The sequence below is a fragment of the Lepisma saccharinum genome, chromosome 17, assembly GCF_977018435.1.
Source record: "Lepisma saccharinum chromosome 17, izLepSacc3.1, whole genome shotgun sequence".
NCBI lineage: Eukaryota > Metazoa > Arthropoda > Insecta > Zygentoma > Lepismatidae > Lepisma > Lepisma saccharinum.
Window position 1 is genome coordinate 34,259,526 of NC_139245.1, and position 20,879 is coordinate 34,280,404.

Consider the following 20,879-nt stretch of genomic DNA (forward strand, 5'->3'; position numbering starts at 1 on the left):
TGGTCTAGTCAGTTAGAGGCCACGTGGAGTAGTTCGTAACGAGTTAAGCTACGTACTAATCTTCTCAACCTCCGTGGCGGAGTGGTTAGCACACTGTGCTGTGACGCCAGGGGTTCCGGGTTCGAATCCCGAGTATGACATGGATATTTGTGGTTGTACAAAGGAGAAAAACTGAAAATTGAGAATAACCGAAAACTGTAAAACTTGAGAAAAAGGTGAAAAAAGGGCGATACTACCACTTAGGGGTATTCCTTAAAAAAAAAGTCTGTAAGGCGTCTGACTGCCACCTGGGAGACCCGGGTTCGATTCCCAGGGTGGATGATCTAAGGACGGAATCTGCGCATAAAGCGGATCTGGGTCTCACCCAGCCTCAATTCAATGCGTGCCTGGAGACAGCGCTTGGTTCTGATCACATCACCTCCCAAATGCCCGAGATCGAGAATGTGCCTTCATGGCACTGTACTACATGCACGGGGAACTTTACCTTCTTCTTTGAACGTTAATAACGGATAAACTATTACTTATGACTTAACTAGACCTTTCGTATTTCTACACACGTTGAGTGTGTGAGCGCGTGTAGGTATTCTGTTGTTTTTAGTTTAGTGTACACAAAATGACAGACTGCGATTGAGTCTACCTGTACTTCCTTTCCCGTGGAAACCGTATCTGCTTTTTGTCGATCTGTTCAGCGTTGCAGACGATATATTACAGCAAATGGCGGTCATTTTGACCATCTCTAAGGTATGTGACGCCAAAAAAGTCCATGCTTGCTGTTATTAGTATCCTGTTATTAATGTTTGAAAGAGTGCAAACTCTACTGTCGGATTAAAAATTATAGATACTCGAATTTGGACTTCAATTAAAAATTAACCAGTACACCTATATAAAGATGAGTTTTCTCAAACTTTAGTTTATTCAATTCTGCATTAATCTATGCTAACCATTTTTTTCTCTTTTAGTTTTGCACACCGTCGCTCTCTTTGAAATTCTCTAAATAAAAAACGGATTGTCCGATTGTTATGAAATTTTAGTATGGTGCAGGCAGAAAGGATTTAAACACAATTCTAAATTTTCAGAATTCTAAAGTGTGTTAAAAAAGCGTTATCATCAATTTTACGAAAGGACGTTTTCTTAGTATTGGGTAGTCCTACAAATACAATATTGGTTTTGTTTATAAGCTTTTGCAGATGTTTTGAAAATCCATTGTCAATTGACATTGCGGAACGTTTTTATACAGATTTTTATTCAAGGGAAAACAAATTGTAAGTGGAACTTGGCAACACCGTACGCATGCAATGCCAGCCCGCACTTTTCCACGGTTCAACGGACATCGCTGTGTGCGGTGTTGCCACATTCCACGTACAGCTTTACTCCGGTTTGCAGTGTTAATTGACAATGATAATTGATTTTTTTAAAAATTGCAAAGAGCTTCAAAACATGACCAATAGTGTATTTGTAGGACTACCTCAGGAGCGTATATTCGAGGCTATATGCGAAGCCCAATGAATTTTAGATGAAGGCTAAAAGAAGCAAGTTCACATTTTAGGTTCAAGTACTTTGAAATGTGAAAAATTTTCTACTTTCTTTCAACGCATAAACAAACAAAATGAATCTTAATTAAAAATATAAATTTTGCTTCATAAATTATAACTATTACAACAACACAGCTGTTACAAGCCTAGTCCTAAATAGTACCATGACATTGTGTTGTGTTCGGTATTGATACACATATACGTATACAGTTGAATATGTTTACCTTAGAAGAAAGAAGAAAAATGAAAAGGATAAATTTTGTAGAGAAGATATTAACTTTCCAAGTTGACAGTGAATACTTTTTGAATAATATAGCTTATGAAATTCCCAGATTTTCCCATAGGTATATCTCAATTCTCACATGCCTAAACAAGGCAAGAGGTTTAGTAGCTGATCTTGTTGAAACCTACAATTTGAATTTATGTTGATGTATAAGATTGTAGGATCCACTGTTTTATTTTTAATTATGTATTCAATTTTTTAATTTTGTATAACCAATTTTGACATAGTGATGTACCTGGTTGTTTAATTGTTATCATCACTTAAATAAATATTATTATTATTATTATTATTAGAACAATACACAGTTAAGTTAATTGAACAATATTATATAACAATAAACAATTATTAGTATCAAAGAATAATAGATCTCGTTGAAAACTGTAACTTGAAGTGTAAATATGCTAACTTGTTATGTTATGTTATTCTACAGTTTATGTATTTTATTCGTGTAACTTTGTACTTTTGTATTTGACTTAGTGCTGTATTAGGTTTCATACTGTGCTCAATACTTAAAATAAACTATTATTATTATTATTTTACTTGTTTGACTGAGGTTTTCACATTTATAGACAAGGGTAAATAATAATAATAATCATAACTGTTTTTATTATGTGATTGCTGGTTTCAATTTTGAATACAAAAACGTTAAAGAAGGAAGAACCTTCCCTTTTTCAGCACATTATTTTTTCCCAATCTTGAACTCAGCACACGTCACTGGACTACCCAATAGGCTACCAAGAAATAGTTGTTTCGTAAAATTGATGATAACGCTATTTTTCCAAATTTTAAAACTCTGAAAATTAAGAATTGTGTTTAAAACCTTTCTGCCTGCACCATACTACAATTTCACCACGTTCGGCAATCCGTTTTTTTATTTAGAGAATTTCAAAGAGAACGATCGTTTGCAAAACTAAAAAAAAGGGCACTTTTTTGTTTTCACAACGATAAAAATACAAGGCATATTCAAAAACAAAATAGGTTAGTATACATTAAAGCAGAATCGAATAAGCTAAATTTTGATGCCTCTCTCTTTTATGTAGGTTTATTGGTTAATTTTTAATTGGAGTCCAAACTCTAGTATCTATAATATCTAATCCGATAGTAGCTTTAGATACTCTGTATAGGGGCATTGAAAGCATATCAGGAATTTAAGGATTTTCTGCTGAAGAAAGAAAACTTTCATTAAAAAAGGGAATGATTTGCAACTTAGCTGTCTTGAAACATGCATCCTAGGGTATAGTTAAAACAAGGAAACGTTGAACTTATAAGAAAAGGGTAGTATCCTCCTTTAAAATTTCCAGACATAGTACTATTTCACACGACATTTATTTTTCCCATTGTACGATGAATAGTACTGGAAGCTGTGATTATTAAATAATCAATGATTGCTTAACCTGTGAACGTGAAATCACACTTTACACAATACTTGAACAGTTTCAGTCACAATCGTTCCTGCTACACAATAGGATCTAATATAGCAGAAAACTGTAATAAATCATTGTTTAAACCTGTGATCATGAAATCACAAATTTCTCCCCATCAATAACCAGGTTAAAATTTAAAAAGATGACTCATCACACACGTAACAGAATGATTATTTAATCACGAAAAACATATACTCGTACTACCATACAAAGTACAAAATCAAATTTTGCAGTACTTGACTAGCGTGTTAAGCAATTTAATACTTATGTCAGAGATAATATATTAACAAAGTATGAACTAAATCCATTTACACAGTATTTTAAGCATGCCGAACGGAGGTTGTTATTAAAGGAGAAGGCTTTACAGCTGCCATCTATTGAGAGTTATCTAGACTTCGAGGACATGCTGCCATCTGTAAGATGCATCTGAAACTAAGTGAAGATTTTTTTCCATTTACGTTACGTTTGTCTATGGTTGCGCAAATAGGTATTGTATGAGCGAGGTAGTGAATGAGGATGAGTGATGATATGATGAAATTGCCGAAAGATCACTCAGAAAGAACACCAATGCCCAGGTCGGGATTTTACCCACACAAACTCCATTTTTTCCCACAAAAGCCCAATGTATTCTCATCACGGTTATAATTTACAACACGACCTTCAATCCAAAAGATTGAAATCTGGGTAAAGGCATGCATAGCTAGAGGTCTTAGGTTCGAATCCAACAATACTGTATTATTATGTGTTCACTCATCATCTGTTTTGTTTTTATAACAGCGATTAAGATATTCAACTTTAAAAATAAAAATATAGTACCTTAATAAACATGTTTCTTTACTTTTTCCCTCGAATGGCCCGTCGTATTTAACTGGACGTTTCAAATACGCAACATAAAATGCAAAATAATGCAATAAACTATTTATTCACAGTCATTATTACTGGTACTGTTCTACTTTTTTCTATTAACAGAAAACTGTAATCTATGTAGAGTACCTAGGCAAAGAATTGCGTATAAAACTAGAATTCCATACTATAAACGTAGAAATCGAAAATACGCCCACCAATTGTACCGAAACGTATTTTCTCTACGGTCAACGTAAAACAATCCATTTAATGTCGATCTTTACACGAAGATTGATTGGCCAAAGTAAACAGCGCCATCATGCGAGTGGAAAGGGAGATAGGTATCGTATTTCATGTGTTTGCCTTCTGGAACAATTCCCAAGTTGACAGTCATTATCGCTATGGTGTCAACAAAGGCTTGTTCACGCTATTGGGCGGTTTCCTGTCATGAGTTAGTCGTTAGGAGTCAGTCAACCTCCGAGAGTCAGGGGTTAAAATCGTGAAGATGTTCGGCAATGACTTGAATCAAAGTGGCGGAGCTTTTAACGATAGGTGAGTAGTATATTTATTTCTTCGCTCTGTCCAAGTAACCTCTGGAGCAAGTGAACGAAAACAAGTTCGACCAATGAACACGTGAACGCGGCTGCAGCTGCCAGCCGTTTGTAGCAGCGCGCACTGCTTCGCTCCGCCCACTCGCTTTCTCCCCTTCTCTGCCGTTATCCGCGGCCTTGCTCCACAGATTCCAGGGATAGACCTGTTCGGAATGGTAGTTTCGGGACACGTGGAGTTCACGTACACACCTGGGAATAACAATGAAACTTTGGCAGTTACCTACTGCCTTAGCTAATTGGCCCAGAGCAGAATGTTATATGGGATCCTAAACTGAATGCATAATTGCAATATGCCGGCCTCCGTGGCGGAGTGGTTAGCGCAATGCTATACGACGCCAGATGTCGCGGGTTCGAATCCCGGCTTGGGCATGGTTGTGACTGTCTCTCCTGTCTCTTCATGAACTTCATCATATCATCACTCATCCTCATCGCCGCGATTAGTCAGAAGTGTCAGAAAAGAAACGCTAAACTAAAATTGAAATTATTATTGTTATAATTTAGTGAAAAATCACAATGCATCTTGATAAGCAGTTCCGTTGTTACTGAGAGGTAACTTGAATTGATTGAATTGTTGTTTTAAGTCCACTTTATGCACAGTAAGGCTAATCGGGACTGGACCTACTGTTTAAAGTGGGATCCGAACCACTGTGCCATGTGCCTCCACCGGGTATCGAACTCGGGAATCGGGACTGAACCTACACGTTTAGGTGGGATTTTCACCACCGAGTATAGAACTCGGGACCCCTTTATTACAAGGCAGAGACGCTCGGGTATAATTCTATTCAAAGCCTGATTATGAATTTCTGCTCAATACTTTTTCATGTAATTTAACACAAATAGTTCAATTTAGCAAGTTTACATCTCTTCTGCATGTTTAAAATAGGATCGAATTTCGAACTCAGGAGTACAAGCCACCATGCCCTACAGATCAGTATGCCTCTGAATGTTGGAGCAAAACAAAGTGGGTAACAGGTAGCGTTTGTTATACGCTCCATAATCAAAAGGCTTCAAAATTCAAGTGCGGCTATTTACACGACGTTGAATGTATAACATTACCTTGTAATCCGCCATCTTGTAATCTGTAAACTAACATAAATTTTATGTCAAAAACAATCTTCTTTGGATAAGTTTCGAATTCAGTACCCTAGGAATCTTTTTCTAAATGACAATCTTTAAATTCACAACTTAACCTTACCTTACCTAGTAAAGTGTTAGTGGAAACTGGAGAACATGCAAGAATATACACGTATTTATTACACCCCTAATTATCATATTTAAAATTCATATTCAACGCAAAAGTTAATTTAATTATTAAACTTTATTTGCTGAAGGAGCACTATTACGAAACATTTTACAATAAAATATTTCTCTATTTTACAGTAAAGTAAATAAACCAACTGATCGCATGACTCCAGTTGTGATACACGTCACAAGTAAAAGTAGTGCTGAACAAACGAAACCTAAACATGGCTACCTTAATAGACTTCTACACAAGGTCGGTGACTACTGTGATCACACATCTCTACATGGCCTTAGGTACGTGGGTGAGGACGACAGATCACTAACAGAAAGGTGAGTCATTTCATATAATTAAGAAATTAACATATTTGATTTCGAAAGAGAATCGAATTGTTACACAAAAGTTAAATGTTTCTAAGATTTTTATATCGAAAATTGTTAACTGTTGTGGAAATAAATATTTAAATACGATAATTTACTTGTATAAATAATAAAGTTTAGATTATTTTGAAGATTTTATGCATTGCAATAAACCTGGATGTGAAGTTAATATTTTTCATGATTTCTGATATTAGTATAGAAAAATTGTAAAATGCTGTAAGAAAGAAAATCCAAGTTATGAATTACTTGATAACAGAGTCCTCTAGTATGAAGCTTTCAAGTTATAAACTGTTATATCCCCTTTTATAAGATTTTGTACAAAGTTTAGGAATGTTTTTCATATATAATGTCTACCATTTCCGTGAACATTTTCACTTTCCAGTCATTTATAATGTCTTGCAATTTCTCGCATATTTAAAATAGCTTTTCCGTACGTCAATGGTGCCTTTTGATTTTCTAAAGCAGATTTAACTGTAGATTAAATTCCGCCATCTTGTAACGCGTATGTTTACCGATTTCGAACTTACTAGAACGAAGCGAGACCAGTCCTCTCAGATATCTAGCTACCGAACTTTGAGGAGAAGATTTAGAATTTTAGAGTAATTAGTCTGGAATTAATCAGAACATTAATGGCTTGCTCTCAATTTAGCATCCCTTCCTTCACTATAAATTTATTTTCAAATATACAGGGTAATTCAAAATGAATGGTGCAATTTTACACAGTTATTATGACGTTACTATTTATGATAGAAAATCAGACAAGGCATCAATTGAAGAAGAACTCTTGCAAGTTTTACTCACAAGACTCACATTATAAAGATTCAACATGGGAACTACGTGTAACGTGGAAAATGTCCAAAGGATAATCAAGTACTTGCTATGCACGAGACAGCAAGTCGTTGTCAACGGTTTCGAAGGCACTGACAATTCGCAGTTGTAACTTTGGCAAATCTTTCGGAAGGGTGTGCATTACTACCGAAATGCATGCGGAAATGTCTTTGCACCATTGTGAGTGAATCAGTTCTCGATAGCTCCAACACACAATACGCCTTCTACTGGTCATTAGCCATTTTACGACATTGGCGATCCTGGTGGAGCATCGGCTAAACAGAATAAGCCCGTCAAGTGGGAATAAAACTTCCAGACTGTTTCTTTATATTGATGCCTTGGCTGATTTTCTATCATAAATAGTAACGTCATAATATCTGTGAAAAGTTGGACCATTTATTTTGAATTACCCTGTATATTTAAATATGTAATGCCTTAAAACAATCTTGAATTTTATCTTAAACTAGATAATGATTTCTTGAAGTGTGTAACAAAACTTTCTCCGTCACTTGCAGAGCTGGTGGACTTTCATAGATATATTCTTGTTACTGAAGTAAATTTACTGTTTAATGAAGTTTTCCCCATAACACAGTGTTTACGTAACTAGTCACCCCAGTGAAGGAAACTGACAACATTACGATTTAAAAATTTCGATACAAAAAGAAGCAGACGATGAAAAGTAATTTTATCATTTACTGTGTTTTGTTTTTAGTTCTACTATTTCGAAGGTATTTCGGGGGTTGGGGAGAGTTGAAACCTGAGCTCGCTCTCTCACGACACACACTTGGATACCAGGCCAGTCCTTTCGATACCCGATGGGAGCACATTGCACTTTAAACAGCAGGTCCAGTCCCGATTAGCCTTACTGTGCATAAAGTGGACTTAAACACCAACTCAATCAATCAATCTAATATTAATATTGAATTATATACTCAAGCAAACTTATCATTTCAATATGGGGATTGAACCGGACCTCTAGATTGTCGATGGTGACCTAACATCACAAGGTCAATTGCAATCTGCTACGAAGAAATAGCAGCGGAATCCAGTCTTGAGAGTCGGCAATGGGACTTTATTCACTAAAAAGTTGTCACTCAATGAAATGCCGGTTGGAAGAACTGAACCGACCCCCACCCCCCAAAAGGCTGTTGCTGAAAGGGCACGGAGCTTAATGTTGGTGTTAGTGCATGTCAATATGTGTATGTCAATATAGTATTCATAATTTTAAGGATGCCATTTCTTTTCGATAGACCACTGATATTTCATAAAGACTTTTTCATGAAACAGGAGCCATTCTGTTAATAGATCATCAGTGCTCGAAGAGTGTGTGTGTGAGGGGGGGAGTGTAAGCGATGCAGAGGGATGTTATACCCCAGCTAAGACAAATTTCATAAAGCACACCTTCCCCTTCCAAGCTGGGATAATTTGCATAAACACCCTCCTCCACAGGCCAGTAGCTAGAATTGATCTCCAGAGGGGAGCTCACTTGTAATCCAAGTCCATTTTTAAAAAGTTGAACAGTATTAAATGAAGGTAAATTATGTGTAGGTGGGGGAGGGGGCATTAAATTACATAAAATTTAGAAACATACAGCAACTACATTTCTCTATATCTTTTAAAACATCTCTTGAAGTGTTAATTGACTGCTACTGAAATCATCCATTAGTACACACTCCATACTACTTCTGATGATAAAGATATTTATATCATACAAGAAATGCAAAATATTCAATCATTTTGCTTGCTTACAGTAGCCTACATTTCACCCCCGGCAAAGCAATGAAACTCCCATTCGTTCCCAAACCTTGGGATCTGTTGACCTTTGACGCAGATGACATCAAAGTCACAGATTTCTGTCCAAAGGAAGGTCGCAACAGGGGCAGTGAAGATACAGATAAAGAATGTAATAGCTGCTGTTCATGTCATGTGAATTTAACCTTCCCCAAAGTTGTGAGCAATATAATATGTGCTGTTTACATTTGCGTAGTTGGGTTGAATATTGATAAGCTAATTGTACAATGTGAACTAGATACTGGATCCACAGTTACTCTGTTCAATTATAAGTATTTCAAACAATTGTTTCCTCATCGGCGAACGCAATTCACTACGCAAAAGTTACGAGGTGTGAATAATAATACGTTGAAGTTAAAAGGTCAAGCTTTCATTGATTTATCATTGAATGATGTATTGTATACATTCCCGGTGATATTGTGTGAAGAAGAACTGCGTTATCCGTTGATTGGACGTCCATGGTTCGACAGTATTCATCCAGGTTGGAGGAACTTGTTAGCACAATGTAACCCAGTGTTCACAAATACGGGGTCCAGACGAAATAATAACGCAGACATTAATACTAAAATACCGGAAAGTGAAGGTTTGAAAGCGCAGCTGAAGAAGAAACTTGACCAGAAGGAAAGGAGAAGAAAGAAGAGCATCTGAGGCAGTTGGCTCAGAAGGCGAGAGAAGAGAGAGCTGGAATTCGAACACAGTCAATGGCAGCTAAGGATGATGAATCAAGGGAACTTGACCAACTGCTATATGAGACACGTAAAGATAGACAACGCAAAACAAATTTGGCCAGAGCAGATCCTGATAAAAGATCGAAGCTCCAGAGAAACAGGGAGAGGGACATTAGTGAAAAGATTGCCCTTGGAATGCCAGCTAAGAGCATGGGCAGTGAAGACACTGAGTTTGACCAGAGGCTGTTCAACCAATCAGTGGGTACCGATTTGACAAAGCGTACAACGTGTATGATAAACCTTGGAGGGATGCAGGAACTCTGGGCCAACATATTTACAGACCATCAAGAGATCTGGACAAGGATGTGTATGGAGATGATTTGGAGAAAATAATGAAAACAAACAGATTTGTCCCAGACAAGGAATTCAGTGGCATGGACCGTGGAGCAGCACGCAGCGGACCTGTTCAGTGTGAGAAAGATGAAGCCCATCCTTTCGGTCTGAACCAGTTCTTGACTCTAGCTAAAAGAGCTACCAATAGACCTAAGGATGCAGAGGGAAGAGATAACCAAAACCAACCATATACAGACGCTGGGCACACACCAATCAGAAGATCGAATAGACTTAGGAGACCTCCTGATAAATATGGTGAAACCAGCAAAAAAAAAAAAAAAAAAAAAAATCAAGGAGGAGATGATAGACGCATGATAAGAGGAAGAAGAAGAATATGTATTGTATAGCATGTTATTGATTGGTTGTCATAGTAACAGTGTGTAAGATGTACGTGAATGACTTCCATGCATTAAAGTTATATTGTTTAATTTTGAGCCTACGTGTTTGTAGTCTTGTGCATGTGTAAGATATCACACACACAAACAACAAGGCTTACACCTTGTTGTGTAAAGTGTACTTCATAAAGTGTACTTCAATCAAAAATGGAAGCAAATCAATCAACCAGACCAGTCCCAACATTTCTGGCTGGTATCAGGTACTAAATGGGTCATTTTCTAAGGCAAATACGTAACCAAGGTGTCCACAATTCCGTTCCCGGTGGAGGTAAAGTTGAAGTCCTGATTCGAGCGCCACTTTACTTCAAAGAAAGTTCCGAAAGATCAGTTCCCTCTGTTACAGGAGTAAACAAGCATCCCTCACTTCCGTGTGGGCCCTGTATATCCACCCCACAAAACCTTTCCCACCAATAGCGTCCTTTTTAGGACTGACACCTCTTGTCAAGTCCACATGGAGTAAATGAGATGTTGCCAACTCAGTTTTCTTTAGAGATTTCTAAGCGTGAGGTTGCGGTTGCGTTATCTTTGCTAGGTTGTGTTACTACTGTGTTGTGCTATTTTCTTATACAATGTGGATACCTTAGGAGTGTCAACAGCAGCGCTTTTCAGGAACACAGGTGCTGGTTGGAAACCAGATACGCGGCTTCCTCTCGAGCTGTGTCAAAGATACGGACTGTTGTTCGAATCAAGACTTTAACTATACATTACACAGTGATTCGGATCCAACTTTAAACAGCAAGTACAACTTCATTAGACCGAGCTTCGAGTGGACAATACGCCGAAAGAACAAATTCCAAATCGTTGACCCTCTGCCAACATACGCTTTCGTTTAAGATACGAAACATTTATCTTACGTAGTATCATTATTGGAGATCAATACACGTCAGGATGCCGAGTACATATGTTACGAAAGACGTTTTGTTGATAACAGAATAATAGCCCTTCAGACATTGCATGAGAATGATACAATCTTGCTTCATGTCTCAACATTGTGTTTCCTTATTAACACAAGTCTACTTTTTCTGTCGACTCATATTTACATGAAGAAGTGAAGCGTCTATCTTGAACCATAACGTACTCGTTAAGGGAAAATGCAAATATTGGGAGATCTTTAACTGAAGTTTGGTAAACCATGGTTATTATTTAACTTGCCATGAATGCTTTCATCTGATGGCACGTGTACACTTCTCAAGATAAAAGAGTTGTTAGCCTATCAGAATAGCATTTCTTTCTTTACAAAACGAGCTTACGTCATATTGAATTAATTGGCGGGAAAACGCAAAACAATGTTTATAAACTAGATAGAATAAACACGTCTTGGTGTATTTTATCCAATCGTCCATCTATAAAAAGTTCACACAAAGTCCACATTTAATTTGTTATTGCATTCCGAAAAATTGCGTTACAATCCTGTCTCTTGACATAGCCATTTTTTAAAATAAAGCTTCAGACAGTTTCTTACAGTACGATATTATCCTCTATGTTTACATACGTATATTCACTGCGCACAGACTTGTACAAGACATATTAAACTTCACGCAAATATTGTTTTGTGCACGAGTTCGAGAAATGTTCACTTATATAACGTTTTAAGCATATCTATTTTCCCCTTGCACACTTCCGTAGCAAATTTTAATGCCAGACAACGGGAGAAATAAAAGTTACAAAATTTGCACAGTCGCAGAAATATTGGAAGTTCTGAAAATGATAATATCTTTACTTGCAATCCTTGACCATTTAGGTTGTTTGCTATGATGAGGATGATTGATAAGAAATTGATGAAGATTCATTCACAAAGGAACATCCAAGCCCAGGTCAGGATTCAAACCCAGTATCTTCAATCAATCAACCTTCTCCGTACATGTCCAATGTGCAATCATTTCTTAATAAGTTTTACTTAACTATGCTGTCCGCAGGGGCGTATCCAGAAATAAAATTTGTGGATCCAGCCAGGCATCAATGGCGCGTGCCCTCTCTATAATAGTACGAGGAAAGTTATCATTTTTAAAAAATCATAATTTCAGAATTTAAAGTCTGTTGACACTTTCAGAAGCAGTTTTGAAATATTTGGATGCACTCTTCATCTGAAATCTTTCGAACTCTCTGAAGCAATTCTGTGACGTCTCTTGGCTAACAAAGAGGCTAAATTGTGATGAGCGTTCTAAATACTTTGAGAACTGTACAATACAACTGAAAACCTTCTCAGATAAAGAGTACAATTAAGAGAGTCCGTTTTTCAACTACAGCTAGAAGATCACTTGCTTGGGATGGTTCACTCGGACAGCTCCACTTAACTGACAAGGTTGAAGAAATTTAACAAGAACATGAAGTAAATCATGTTTTTCTAGAAATCGAGTTTCGCACACTAACAATAGTTTATTTTTACTGTCTGCTACATAATGCAATATATTTGTTTTTATTATTTCACCTCTGCATGTATTATTTCTAAAAAAAACAGCAACTTCACTTACTGCATCAAAACTGTTTCTCACTGAAGTCAGATTTTCAGCTGATGTATTACTACCCAGTGTAAAACTAAAAAAAAAAAAAAAATTGTGCGTGTTATTTTTGTAATTCACAAACTGTATACACAGAAATAATTTTTATACCTGCAACATCAAGTGCCTCATCGGAAAGTATGCTGAATCTATCATAGTATTTTCAAAAAGAAGAAGGGGATTTTGGGGAGGGTCCGGACCCCCTGGGCCCACACACCCTGGATACGCCCTTGGCTGTACGCAAGTATTTCTTTTTGTGTGTGTGTTGCAAACTTGAAACTAACGCCTACATACTTACCACGCTTTCCATGTCCAACATTACGATTGTGACTTTCCTTATTTGTACCGTAAATCTTTATACCCTGTCCCAGCTAACTGTGGAGCAAGGCCGCGTCAGAGAAGCGAGGGAAATCGAGTGGCCAGAGCGAACCAGTACACGCTGCTAGGAAGCCAGTAGTTTTCCCCCACTCCACGCAGTTCCAATCACGTGTTCATTGGTGGAGCCGTCTCGCGTCACTACTTGCGCAGAGACTTGATTTCGTTTGCCTGTTCTACAGTTAGCTGGAACAGAGTATATAGTATGCCAGACGGAAGGTTTTATATTTTGTTCATAAGCAGTTTTTAATATACTCGTGAAACATATATTCATCGATATTGGTCCATATGGTAAAATCTCAATGTCTTGTTTCCGTAGATTCTTCTGGATATTGGCCTTCACCTTGGCACTCTTTACATGCGTATACCTAATAAATGGCGTCTGGAAAAAATGGCAAAGGTCGCCTGTGATAGTCTCCCTTGGAGAGACATCGGTTCCAATCTCGGATATTCCCTTTCCAGCCGTAACCATTTGCAGTACAAATAAGGTGCGCCAATCTGTATTCAACTATACAGAATTTTTATTGAACAGCTCTGATGAACAAAGCAGGTGTGTATCTCATAACATTCTTGTCTATTTGTAGAATTGTTTTTGTTTTTAAAATGATATTCATTGCTATTTCTTGACAATTTTTACAAACGTATAATCTTTGATTTGATTTGATTTAGTTTATTTTACTTCGCGTTTTGTGCCTCTTGGCTAATTTGCGAAGATGGGGATGAGTGATGAAATGATGAAATTGATGAATGGACATTCACAAACAACCAAGCCCGACCGGGATTCGAACCCGGGACCCTTGGCGTCGCAGCGCGATGTGCTAACCACTTTTTTTTTTTTTTTTATTTCCTTTACTATTTACATCTGATTATAACAAACTTTTCATGATTACTATACAGGTTTTACATACTAGGATATATTACATTTAGAAAATTCGCATAGACATTGTTCTTTTTGTTTGCCGACATATTTTGAAATGTGTGCCTTAAATAATGCACAAATTGTTCATGAAAGTCAACTTGCTGATAAGTAGAGGCAAACCAAGCATATTGCCCCAGTAACCACAATACACTGTTCTGTTTCTTTTTAGGGAAATAACTAAAATTGGGAAACAGAAGATGATCAATTGTAATATTCTTCTCATTGGTACGACAGATGACACTTACGAGTTTCGCAACATATTTCCATGACGTAGCGGTTATTAAGCATTCACTGAGCTTATGCACTAAACTATCAGGCACGTTACATATTAAACATAATGATGAATCTGCCATGTGCAGATCATAGAGTTTCACTCGAGTCAGCAGTATTTGATGCACTATAACGAACCACGCCGATCGTATTCTTGTTGCGAGATGCCTCGCGTGTATATTTTTCCACACCACAGGCCAACGACCTTCCGGGTGTCTTGCAACGATCTTAACAGCCTGTTGAGACGCTACACGCATTCTTCTGTATATGTGCGACACCACTGGAACAGGCAGGGTAGGAGTTTGTAACAAGCCATAGCAGATCTCTACTAAGGTATCACGGAGGTACCTAAGGTTGGGGGGGAGGTTAGTCACGTTTATGGGGGGATCCAACTGTATATGGGCCAAGCAGTCTCGAAGAACATGACTTGTAAGGCTATCAGGGCTCTGAATCATCGTCTCTATGTCCGCTTGAATGCGGAGCGCCTGGCTCTTGTGGTGCACGTGTGCAAGATTCAAGCCTCCCCCAGCATTATCTAAACACAAGGTCTCGTGATTTACACGTAACAACTGCCCATTCCAAACAAACCAGTTCACTGCACTTTTCAGCTTTGCTACATCCAGCATTCGCATCGGAAGTATTTTGGCTATAAACCACACTTTCGAAAGAGCATACACATTAACAAACGTGACTCGTGATTGCAAGCTAATGTTTCGAAACTTATTAATTTGTAGCACTGCTTTTACACTCCCAATCACTCGATCATAATTTACTTGTATCATTCCTTGCAAAGAAGGCGTAAATACTACACCAAGTATTTTTACAATGTTGACAACAGGGAAGTGTTGAACTGGTGTGTGTGGTGGAGAATTATTTAAAAACATCAAACATGATTTCTTTACATTTATGTGAAGGCCTGAATACACCCCAAATTCCGTCGTTAGTTTATGAACCGTGTCCACATCAACAGGTGACTGAACCAAAATGCTGACATCATCCGCATAAGCTAAAACTTTTAGCGACTTTGACAGAATAGTTATTCCTTGTAACCGTGCTTCCAAAGAGGCAAGCAGGGGACTTAGGGAAATACAAAAAGCCAACATGGATAAGGGATCTCCCTGTCGGACACCTGTGACAATGCTAAGCGATTTTGTCAGAAACCCATTAAGCTGTATTTTCGATTCAGCATTGTTATATATCCCTTGCAGTGCTGAGAGAAAATTCCCCCGTATGCCCCTTTTGTGGAAAACATGAAACATATAATTATGGTTCAGCGAATCAAATGCACGTTCGAAATCCAAAGCTAAAATCGCTTGATCCTTTAAATTTTTCTTATTATGATTACTGGTAACCACTTCACGCAGCGTTTGCAACACTGCATAAATGTTTTTATTTTCACCATATACATATTGCATGTCCCCCACCAAGTTGCTTGAGTACGACATTAAACGTGCAAGCATACATCGTGTGAAAATTTTATAGTCGTTGCACAGGAGTGTAATGGGGCGATAATGAGTGATCTCTGTCGGCTTTGCACATTTCGGTACTAATACTATAATACCTGTCTTGGAAGTCTTGCCCATTTTATGTTGCTGAAAGGCCGCGTTGACCCACTCAGTTAAAGTCTGCCCCACTAGCGTCCAAAATGTTTGAAAGAAGCATGTAGGAAGCCCATCCACACCAGGGGCGGAGAAAGGCTTTGCCGCTTTCACCGCTTTATATACTTCTTCGAATGTGAAATCCTCATCAAGCTTAGTTCTATCATCATCGGAAAGTACTTCCGTAACTGCATCCACAACAGAATCATAATTTGAATTGGCAGGTTGGTGCTGCGAAAACATCCGAACATAATGCTCATATATTGTACGTTGTATGTCCTTAGGTGCTATGATTTTATTACCCGCTCCATCTGCGAGTTCAGTAATGAGTTTCCGTTGTGCATTTTGTCGTTCTTGTATCACGTGACTAATCGACACCGCTTCTTCAGGGTCAAACTGAGGCAGTCTACTTCGAATTTTTGCACCCATACGTTTGTGGGCGGTCATATTTAAGAGTATTGCTTGTATACGTTTAATTTCCGTATGAACCGGTCGTCCTGCCGATGCTTCTTCTATTAATTCACGCAACACACGATAATAAAAGTGATATTTATTATTCCAGTCACGAGACCTCTCTTTACAGAATGATATACAGAAACGTTTAACTGCCGGTTTTAGGATTTCCTCCCACCACCGAAGGATGTCAGTACGTCGAAGGCGATGCGTCTCCCAAAATCTCCATTGCTCATGAAATGCTCGTTTAAATTCCTCATCAGACAAAATGGACGTATTCATTTTCCAATACCCATATCCCATAGGCACTAAAGGAAGATCAATGTTAATTGCCATTATTACCGCCAGGTGGTCCGAAAAACATGTAGGGGTGAGAGAAATCGAAGTAACTTTCTGACGCAGTGCCGGGGTAACATAGAACCGGTCTAGCCGGGACGCACAATTGTCTCTAATATAAGTATACCCCTGCTTATCAAAATATTTATCAGTCCAAACGTCCACCAATTTAAAACCAGACACCAATTTTTGGAGGGAATTAGATGTTGCAAAACCAGGACGTTGATCTTGTGGAAGCAAGACGCAATTGAAGTCGCCGCCACAAATGATATGTTCCTTTACACCTTGCAGTTCAGCCGCCACATCTGTCGCAAAAAAATTGTTCCTCTGTGATCTCTGATTTGTACCTGATGGGGCATATATATTGCATATCCAAACATTTGCCACTTTCGCACATATAATTCTCCCATTAGGATGACACACAACGTTAGTGATGGGCACCGTATTTTTCACGAGAAGCGCAGTCCCCGTTGCCTGACAATTTGCATTATTATATACTACTATAGATGGGGGCAGTTCAAAATTTATCACTTGAACTTCCTGGAGAAAGGCTATATCGAGAGACGACTGGATAAAAAAGTCACCCAGCGCCTCTTGTTTATTCCTGTTTTGTAGTTTGTTAATGTTAATCGTGCCTATTCTGAGTGTTGTAAACATATTTATTGTAATCGTCCTACATGTTATCAGGGACGCTGTATCCCCCTTATTGCCAAGGCTCTCCTTGTAACCATTATACCCGACATTTACACCACAATACAATAAGACCAATAGATGACAAAAGTACCACATCAAGTAAATGGAACAGAGTGGTACAAATCGTTGATCTTCTTTACAAAAAGAAGAAACTTATATATACAAAAAAAAAATATATATACTCGATCACTCTATCATACCTATCAGTCCCCTATCAAAAGCCCTTCTTATAACCACAATCATTACACTCTTACAAAAATTACTTAACCTCCTCAACATTACTACTCTGCCCAGGAAATCAGTTTGTGGAAAATTTAGTGCTATTAACACTGTTACCTTTAGGTACATTGCCTATTTTTTTTTTTAACTAACCTGTTTATAATCATGTTTAGTGTTGTCAGTATCCACTCCACTCTCTCGAAGAAATATTATAGAATGTACACCTGCAGTATTTTTCTTCTTTTTTTCTATGACGCACACGACAAATAACTTTGGATACTACACTAGGGGTGGTCACTCCTTCCTTTCTTCTGTTAGTGCAGATACCCATGGGTGTGGACTCAGGACTCCCCAGATACCTGTGGATGTTGAGGCAGAGCTCCCCCGGGTTTTTTCTTCTTGCTTATTGGCGGGACGAATCGTGGTCTGGATCGCTTTTGTCTTGAAGAGCGTCGTTGTCCTTTATCCGTGTTAATTGCCGGAAATTCATCCTCTGTTTTCGATTCATCCCCGGATCCACCTTCTGTGCCCGTGTCTACTTTCTGGAATTCTATCTTCTTGTCTGCTTCATTTCCGAGTTCTGAGGGAATTCCTGAGGTGTGTTGTTCCTTGTCAGGTCCATCTAGTGTTGTTAAGGGGTTGGAGTTGGAGCTGGAAGGTTGGCTACTCTCTTCATTTTCACCTACACTTTCACCTTGTTGTTCGTTATGTATTTTGTCTTTTTCGGTGCTCTTCTTTTGGCTTGGGTCGTTTGGTGTTAACTGTGTTTGACGCTCTGGATCCGTAGCGGGTGTCTCTATTGTTTCATTCGTGAGATGGGGGTTGGATCTATGGCAATTGACCTCTTCTCTTGATGTTGTATTCGAGTTTTGGGGTCTTGTCAGTACTGGAAGTACTGTAGGTTGAGATACCATAGGGGTCGTTCCAGTGGTCAAATTAACAGGGACTCGTCCAGTTCTATTAAAGCGGGGTCGTCGCGAGGGGCATTCTGAGAAGTTATGTCCCTCCAAATCACACCCACTGCACGTACGTACTTGACCAGAATAAGTTACCCAGTACCTGTCTCCTTGTATGGTAATGTACGAAGGGATTGCTTTCCGCAGGGCCATTTTAAACACAATGCGCCCCGTTCGTGTTCTATAAATATGTTCTTCTGAATACCTCTCTTCCTTTACGTTCAGCACTTCACCGTATTCACTAATTACATTACAAATCGCATCGTGGCTTAATTCGTCTGGCACTACATGCACACTTACAAAAACACTCTGCTGATCTGCCCATTCCACATCTATTTTATGCCGTCCGTCTGCATCATAATAGGGCACTTCGGCTCCATAATCATTTAATAATCGCTCACCCACAACTTTCGTTACAAATTTCACAAATACACAGTTTCGATAGTAATCAATTTCAAAACTTTGAACTTGGTTCGATGTCACACCGTACGTGTTATGAAACCACTTATGTAAATCCAGCGAAGTAGGTCTAGATTTTACACTACGAAAAATAAATTTCAACGTATTTTGTCTCTGTACCGGCATGTTTGTCTTCCTTCTAGTCTTTCTCACTTAGCATGTACGTACTCCAAAACAGAGCTTGCTCAATTCAACTCAAGAGTATTTTGCCTTACCTGCCACACGGAAAACAGCGAAAGCGAAAACACGATCTGCACGCGGCCGCGTGTGCAGTTAGACCCCGACTCGCCACTCGGCCACAGGGTCGGGCCAAACGTATAATCAAATGCATAATAATTCTTACTAAACTATAGTTGATTCTCATAACTTTCTTCGTCTTATTTGAAGGGCAAATTCATATCGCTTCTGGTTGCTAACTTATGGCTCTTGGGAGAATCATATAATTTATAAAGGGTGTCTAAAAATATGGGACATTTTGAAATGGAAAATAAGAGAAGAAGCAAGTGTATTCATGGAGATGAATAGTACAGGGTATGCAATTAATTGTAAACATGTTATTCATTCACAAGGTGGCCGTCATGTATTGAAGATGACGTCAGGAAGATGGCTACTGTTTGGCCAAACATCTGTCTTAATGCTGCAATTGAATGTTTGTAGATGTCAGACGAGGCCCATTTTCATCTCAATGGCTTCGTGAAGAAGCAAAATTTCCGATATTGGGCCATTGAAAACCCGCGTATACTGAATGAAGTGCCGTTACATAGCAACAGTGACTGTATCGAGTGCAGTGTCATCGTCCGGCATCATGGGCCCTTATTTTTGTGAGGGTCGTTATTCTTATAACACGCTGTGCATCAATGGCATGGCGCCTACTTCATGTCTTGTATGTTACGTGGCGCCACATTCCTCGCAGTGTTGCCAAGTTACGATTTCAAAAAAATCCCTTATTTTTGAGACACATTTTATAATATCATGGTGCTTCATCAGTAGTTACTGAAATCAGTATGTATACTGAATTGTATAGATGGTATTTAGATTATATGGAATTTTATAGCTACAACATTTTTGCGCAGTATTATTCCATTGAAGCGATATTAAAGTGAAGTAAAAATTTATACAATTACGTCTGCAAACCTTGGAAATAATTGAATGTTTTTTTTCGCTATGTAAATTAAACATTGTAATAGTTTGGTTTCGATTGCACAAGATGAACAGAAATCACTCATTTCTTGCCATCTATACTTTGCTTATTTCTAACATTCGACAATTAATTACAGAAATTCGAGAAATGTGCATTTTGAAAAAAAAATAAAAAGAACTTATTTGCATCTGGGTTTATTTCTGGCATTATTAATTATTATTATAATTTTCAGTGACAAAAGAGCTTTTTATACTGAGTTGGCATGCTTGTCAAATTGGAGAACTAAGGACAATAGCGACTTTTCTTCTTCCAATGTCAGCTATGTGGATGACGCATTCCTTACATACCTGCATGAGGTATGTGCTAATTGTAGAAAGATAAATAAGTTACATATTTTTTTTAAAAAAGATTATCTAATTAAATTTCAATATCCTTTGATACAAATGATACGATTATTTAAATCTTTTAAGGTTCTGTGACCAATGTCATCTTTTCGCCTTTATTTCTCAATATAACCTGAAATATTAACACATTGGGTTTATATTTATAATATTTATGTATAATTTACATAATT

General features: G+C 38.0%; 1 protein-coding gene and 1 pseudogene across 1 annotated transcript in view; both read left to right on the top strand.

Moving 5' to 3' along the window:
* The first annotated feature begins 6,092 nt into the window (after window positions 1–6,092).
* The window catches only part of LOC146001365 (pickpocket protein 28-like), a 45,334-nt gene continuing 30,547 nt past the window's right edge, over window positions 6,093–20,879 (top strand). The window contains exons 1-3 of the mRNA XM_083138680.1: window positions 6,093–6,265; window positions 13,581–13,811; window positions 20,538–20,661. Coding sequence (XP_082994806.1) covers window positions 6,099–6,265; window positions 13,581–13,811; window positions 20,538–20,661 — 522 coding nt within the window. The 5' untranslated portion in view covers window positions 6,093–6,098. The remainder of the gene's footprint in view (window positions 6,266–13,580; window positions 13,812–20,537; window positions 20,662–20,879) is intronic.
* On the top strand, window positions 6,525–12,476 carry LOC146001763 (puff-specific protein Bx42 pseudogene; annotated as a pseudogene).